Below are 7520 nucleotides of genomic sequence, written 5' to 3'. Positions count from 1 at the left end.
CTCTAGTTTCCTGGTTGAATCAGGGAACAATTTAGATTGTAAGGGGATTGCAGGCAGTTTTTTTGCTAAGTCCCTGTCCATTCAAAGCAGGGCCACCTTTGATACTGGAAGAGCCTGCTCATGCCCAGATGAATTTTAAACTTAATGGTTCAACGTAATGGTTAACCCTGTTAATCAGGCTATTCAACTCGTTATACATTCAGTTGTGAAATATACAAAACCTGCATGCCTCAAACTAATGTGTGCTGCTCTGGGGACGCAATGATAACTTTGCTGGAAAAGTCTGAGTAAAGTAAAAGTAAAAACTTTGCTGGGAAGTCTGACTTTCACTAGAAAGTTACAAGGTAGCTGGAGTTCATTAAGGAATGAACTTAAATTAACTAATTTAATTCTTGATTTTAGATAAAGATTCTCCCCAATTCCTCCTACTTCTTGACTCCTTTTCAGCTTAGCAAGTAAGTAAAAAAACAGTCCATCAAAGAAGAGTTTTGTTGTAAGCTACTTTTTAATCACAGCATTAGTTGACATCCAGTCAGCATGACAATTACATTTTCCTTCTCAAAATGCCAACAGACAAAATAAGCCTAGCGGAAACTTTCAGAAGAAAATGAGGAAATGTCTGAAGACACTGAACTCGGAATGACAGAAAATAATGAGGTAAAACTAATAAATCAATTTGAGCATTGACAACGTTTGGTAAAGCTAAGGAAAAGTTTCCCCTTGGGATTAATAGACAAAAGAGCACCTAGAAATATACTGCCATTCTTCTGTTTTACTGAGATGGATTGGAGGTCACGGTTATGAAATGCTGAGACTGAAGCTCACTCTAACCCTACAATTAATTTGCAGGAGCTGCAGCCAAAATGCCCTTCTGTGCTAGTCTGTGCTCCAAGCTGAGCCTAAAGCTCGATCTGTCTGCCCCCCTATTTTGTCTTTAGCCTTTTTGTTCAGAAGGTGCCAATTACTGAGCAGTCTGGCAGTGGTTTTGCTGAGTACTGCATCTCTGCGCTGGCAATTGAACTCGGCTCTCCAAAGCAAGTCCACACAAGCTGCCTGAGCCCAAGCTTGGAGCCAGGGCTACCCTGCATCCCATGCCGCCCTCCTGCTGCTCTGCAGGGCTGCTGCAGCTTGCGACCACGCTTGGACCCAGTTTGCTGCTAAGTGAACAATTTCTGCCTCGTTTCACAATGCTGCCAGACTGCTACCATGTGTTGCAGGGCACAAAATAAATTCAGAGCTGCTCTTCATACCTGGGACTCTACCACAAGCCCCCACAGCCTGTTCTGCACTGCAGCCCCTCCACAGGACCTCACTCCCTTCAAAATAGATAGTTTGCTTTACTCTAGTAGAAAGCTAAACATCAACAAGGGAAGGGAATCCTAACATATTATGGTTAAGCTGGTATTTGGGACACGCCAATTTGCTATTGAAATTGTGATTTTGTCATGTTTAATTAATACTTAAGTGACATTTCCCCAATGCAGCCCTGTCAGTTACTCAAAAACTGGAAGATGTGCAGTGCCTCCTTATGCACATTATAAAATCTGCATGCTGGTTTATTTCTGCTTGAATCATCTTGAAAGGTGTTTCACACTCCTGTCTCTGAAAGATCCTCTACTGGGAAACCAACAGTTTGTTACATGGACACACTGTTCCTCATTCTTCAGTCCCTCTCCAGGACAGCTGAAAGGAAATTGGTGTTTTCTGCCCTCTGATACTCTCATCTCCATATCATGCTGCTGTCTTTAGGAGGGATATACAGTATCTCTAAGATTTTCAACATGTCCTCTTTCTTTCCCATTCCTGCTCACTAATCTAAATCATGTTTTAGCTTAATGGTATAAGGTCTGCTGTTTCATTTACTCTTTTATGTAGCTTAAATTGCATTTTAAAAAATGGCTTGGTATGAGTTGAGATCATGTTTAGACTTGAACCCTTGTTCCAAGGAACTATTCCAAAGTCATAACAAACTTGCCTGTGCAACACTGTCCTACACACACCCATACACATATACATGGCTTTCCAAGGGTCATTGCCACTATCCCCAGGTGCACAACCAGCTGCACTTGAGCTTCTGCCAACCATGCCACTACCACAAGACCTCGGTCCTGCCGCCTGGCCATGCCCTACACTGTCCTGCACTTCACCAGCAGCGGGGCTGGAATGCTGAAACCGCAGGATGCTCTCTTCCCCTTGCAACCTTGCAGCCCAACACAGAACTATGCCCAACGCCTCTGGCTGCCCGGGCCTGAAAGCAGCCTTTCTCCCTTCTTTTTAAGCATGAGGCGCCATCCCACAAAAGAAGGCGCTCCTGCCTTCAAAAGGTTTCTGTTCGTGGGCCGTGGCCTGCCCTGAATCAGCTGCATTCATCAGCCAACCCTCCTCCGTCTGGGGCTGCTTCTCTCTGGCTGCAGATTCGGTGAAACACCGAGCAAGAGCCAGATACAAATCTCCTGCTCCAAGGCAATATTTAGCAGCAAAATGAGTAGAAAACAAAAGGACATCTCTGTTACTTACCCAATTCTCTCACTTAGGGTGGCTCTATCTAAACAAGCAGGGATCTGAGCCCTGCTGCCTGGAATGGCTGTGCCAGGGGGGATGGGGAGCGGGACTCCCCATGCCTGGGAGCCCGCTGCTGCACCCAAACGGCTTCAGGCACTGGCTGAGAAGTGCAGAGCTTTGTCCATCAAGTCCCGTGCTTGGTGAGTATGAGAGCCCGCTTAGGGCACTGAGGGGAAAAAACCTGCAGTGTTTTCTCTTAATTCTGAAAAAGGAAAGTCAAGACACATTAACACAACTTTATGTACGTATTAAAAGCAGAGGAACATTAATCCACAGCTTATTGGTGTTCTGCTCTTATTTCCCACTGTGTGAGCTACTCTGCAACACAAGATGTAAGACGCAGATCAACTTTTTTTCTCTTTTTACTGTAAATTTGATTGTGCAATTCAATCTGGAAAGGCTAAGTCTCCACATGAATTCATTGAGATGACTGTGCTCCAGCTCTCTGACACAGAAACAAGATGGGTTTCTATTGCAAAATAATTGCCACTGAGAGAGACAGCTATTTCATAAGCAACAGCACAAGAGAGACACCGGTAAGCCATTTTACTATAACTCAAGGAAGCACTTTTGGAAAGGAAAAGTGCAGGACGGGGCATGTACCAGCACCTACCTGATAGAGACACTATCAGTGATGCTCTGACTGGGGCTTTGGCCACAGAGGATGTCTGCCCACTCCCAACCCACAGTTGTCCCACTAACAGGGAGCAGCGAGGTTTCAGAAGGTTGCTGAAGCTCCTGCCAACAGTTCCAGAAGTAGGCCCAGTGTTTGCAAGGGACAGAGCAAGAGCTCCCTCCTCACTGAGCACCCTGCCTTCCCACCAGCAAGCACCTGGGCCAGCATGAGGGGCTGGCTAAGACCCACTCCCTGCAGAAATGTCATCACAGTTTGTTAATTCAGCAGAGAAATGTGACATGACCTGCAGGAAGCAGAAAGAGATGCAGTACAGGTATCGATATGTCACTGCTTCAATTCTTGCCCAAATCCTACCACTCCCGTGCTCATTCAGTATCTTGCAAAATAAAGCACTAGTATTACACACACAACTGAAAATTTATCTTTTACAATGCCATTAGCATTGTTTAGCTCTGTATGAGCAATAATTCATTTTTTTATATCTGTTCATCTTTTATCTAAAGTAAAAGCCTCAGTGTTATCCTTTGTTTTCAGATTTTTACTTTTTGGTGCAATCATTACCTTGAAATGGTACTGGTAATGCTCCATGGTAATGCTCAAAATTCTTCAAAAATACTGCTGTTTAAATTTTAGTCATGTACCAAAAGAAACATTACACAAAAATATTTTTCTGTTTCATCTCTACAGTTCCTGAAAAACTGCATCTTGTGTACTTGGAGACAAATGTACCAGAGAAACCAAAACTACATTAATAGAGGAGACCTCAAATGGCCACTGTGATCTGTAATTGTCTATATACACATTATATACATATGACTGCTTGCGAACCTGTATTCATGAATGTGTACAGCCTACATCCTGCACACATTAATTTGTCTGATGGTTTTTAAAAAGAATTTGTTTTAAACTACTGTTAAAAAGTATTTACCCTGTGGTGACACTGCAAACATGGTTACTAGCTACTACATGGTTTTAGTCTTACCCTCCTAGTGCCGCTGCTCATTAACTGTGAACTGATTTTGCAAATCTGTCAGTTAACACAGTAACTTCTCCATTTCTTTCTTACTGTATTTGCACATGTAACAGATTGGTTCACATCTTTCCAATAAGTTGTGAAGTTCATTGATACAATGTCTTTCATGATGGTCATAACTGGTTACTAGTCAACTCAGTAGTTTTGTAGAGACATTTTGTAGGGACATTTTTAACTTGGAAAAATAGCAAACGTATTGTGGTTTAAAAGAAATGTACATAATATACAATATATATATATTTATACACATGTGTGTGTCTACACACACATATACTGATAAAACATTTAAGTAATGTTTAGTTTTGATCAGTTCTCTGACTGCTGGGACTACCTGGCAAATAAATCTAGAAACAATTTGTCCACAATTAAATAATAATTTCCATAACTTAGAAAAATATACTTTTACTAAATAAGGTTTAAATTAACTGATTTATGGATATAGGATGGAGGATAATGGTTTCCAGACTCTGACATGATTAAATTTGAAAGGACCCGAACTACTACAGACCAGTAACAAGTGCTGCCCCGCAGCCAAACACAGAAGAGCACAGAAACACAAGCTGCTGCCACAGCAGCATCAGTGACACCCAAAACCTCCCTGCTTCCCTCACCTCTTACACAGCCTTCATTTCCACCTAATCTGAGTCTCCCACCTGACCTCACACTGTTATTTAAGGCGCACTCCAGCCACAAGCACACGGAGCACACAGCTCCGCAGGGCTGATGTGAATGGCTCCTTGCTCCCACACAACGCTGCCTTGAGAGCCAACAGACCATCAAAGTGCCTAATTTTCAGCTTGGAGGACCATCAGTACTTGAGCTTCACCATATGGACTTCAATCTACTGCATAGGTAAATACATTACAGCAAAACATACATTTGTGTGTGTGTGTGCATGTATATAGAAATGTATATACACACATGCACATACACATAAGAGTATGTGTACATCTCTATATAAAAAATTCTATTGAACTATGTGTAGTAATGTTATCTAGCATGGTATCCTGCATACATTATCTGATCTTATTCTTTTTTAATATAGAGGCACCAGAAATAATTATAGAGAATGAATCAGCCTTTAAAATTAAAGTTAGATCGGTGGACAAGAACTTTGGTAAAGCTTGTCAATATTTATTTTTGTTTTATTCAAATACAGTCAAAGTCCATCAGTTGCCATCACCCTCTTTACAAGAGGAAAGTGCATGTTTTTCCTAAATAAAATTATATGTAAGGTGGGACTTAATGAGTCAAGAAAATTCTGAATTCAATGTTTATATTTTTCAAAAGATTACTATCTTTCTGATGGAATGAAAGCTAAATAGAGTTCTTGTCCTGTGTGTATTTTATTCATCATATGCATACATATATATAAATATATATATATGTCTCTGTTCATGTACCTGTGTGTGTGTGCATACACACCCACATACTTTCAACATGAGAGAGGAACATGTTTTTCTCCGCTTTTTCTGGGGAGACTCCCACGTTCCTCCCTGTCTTATACCCTGTGCAGTATAAGCTCTAGTGATGAGGCCAAACAAAAAGATATAGTTCACCATAGTATATTAGTTTATGTAGCAAAGTCATTTTCAAGCAAGTAAAATAAAGCTCTGTATTCCAAACTTCTTTTCCATTTCTCATAAAGAAAAGGAGGGAAAAGGAGAGAGGGGAGGGAGTGGGGTTATGGCAGTAGCATTGAGCCAGTGGCACGTGGCGGTGTGCATGTGTGAGCGTGCGAGCGCAGGGCCGCACACACACAGGTGCATGGGAGCAGGGCTTTGGTTGACAAATGCAGATTGTCCAGAGAAGGTGGATGCTTAAGTAAGGAAGACTCTACAGTGATGCAATTGTATCTTTTATGCCTGCATGGAGTGAGAAAAAAAAATTCAGTTGGGAAAAAAAAAAAAGAAGCAAAGACCTCTTTTTAGGTCCCTCATCAGTGAGAGCATACTCAGTATGCTAGAGAATTTATCTGAAACCTTTTAAATCAAGGCCTCTTTATTACAAAAATAAAAACGAACAAACAAAAAAGTATGAGAGACGACAAGATGCTGAAGCGTCACTCCAATCGTCCCTGCAGAGAACAATTGCATCCCATTTATTATTCATTCTCTTCTCTCATTTCTACGATGTCTGTCATTTCCTCCGTGTGAGGCATGTCGGTCATTGCAGAGTCTTCGCCTTCTGCAGCTGTCTCATTCTCGTTCCTCTTCTTTTTCTAGATTGAAACAAGCATCCAGAAACCTATCAGTAAGTTGTGCATGAACACACTCCCACCAATTTTGGACACTGGGAGAAGTGAGGTGAGAATATGGTTTGCTTAGAGTATGTTATTAAAAACTAGAATATTTTTGTCATATTTGTGGCTTGCCACTAATAACTTGGCTTAACTTAGAAGATTTCCATAGCCTTTCAGGGGCTGTTTTCTCCTTTCTAACATAAATGCAATCAAGCATTTCTTATGCTAAGCAACATTCAAAACAGGCTTCAGCATGACTAGAGGGAAGAGAGCATCTGGAATCTTTTACATCACAGACTTTTTATTAAAAAAAGGGAAGGAAAACAAAATGTGAGAGAAGAAAAGCATCTCTAGGGAGGGAGGTGAGGTGGCAACCTAATTTCTCAAATGTCAAACATCAGGAATTTTAGAAGATGTGAGCATTCTGGCTTTTCTTAGTGTTGCTGATCCACTGTGATCCCTTGCCTCACAAGGCCAAGTAATATTAGAGTATTTTTGGCTAGCAGGAGCAGGAGGTCATTCAAGAGTCCTATGATTCATCCAGGATGTCCTGGATTAGTAAAGCTAAGGAGAGTTCAGCCCCCTACAAAACAAGTTGAAGCAGCTGTTCCTTATTACCCATTTCTCAGCAGGCTGACTAGTTTTCCTGAAAACAGTTATACAGCTGACAAAATATCCCCCACAGGTACTGATTCAGCTGAGATGGGTGTATGAGAGTTCCAAAATTTCAGAGGTGTCTACACAACATTTGATCTGCAGCTCTCCAAATACAGGTCAGAATAACCTGGTTGGCTCTGCCACTGTCACACTGAATAAATTATGTTGGCACAGTTACTACTCCTACTACCTGCACTCACCACTGAGAAAAACTAAGCACTAAAACTAAACCCTGTCCAGAAAGACTCTGTGAGCTACCATGGTAACAAACTAGCAATGAGGATGTTGTGAAACCACAGGTCAAGACACAAGCCATTTCAGTGTCTAAAAGTTTTACTCTTTGGTTCTCGAGGCAAACATGAGAAATTAATCATGACAGAGATTATGAT

At 41.4% G+C, this 7520-nt stretch overlaps 1 protein-coding gene across 1 annotated transcript in view; it reads right to left on the bottom strand.

Moving 5' to 3' along the window:
- Window positions 1-486: 486 nt before the first annotated feature.
- Window positions 487-7520, bottom strand: part of ANKH (ANKH inorganic pyrophosphate transport regulator) — a 104005-nt gene continuing 96971 nt past the window's right edge. The window contains exon 12 of the mRNA XM_058830847.1: window positions 487-6453. Within this exon, the coding sequence (XP_058686830.1) occupies window positions 6337-6453 (117 nt within the window). The 3' untranslated portion in view covers window positions 487-6336. The remainder of the gene's footprint in view (window positions 6454-7520) is intronic.

Source organism: Poecile atricapillus, chromosome 2 (genome assembly GCF_030490865.1).
Source record: "Poecile atricapillus isolate bPoeAtr1 chromosome 2, bPoeAtr1.hap1, whole genome shotgun sequence".
Lineage (NCBI taxonomy): Eukaryota > Metazoa > Chordata > Aves > Passeriformes > Paridae > Poecile > Poecile atricapillus.
This window is presented reverse-complemented; position numbering and strand designations above follow the sequence as displayed.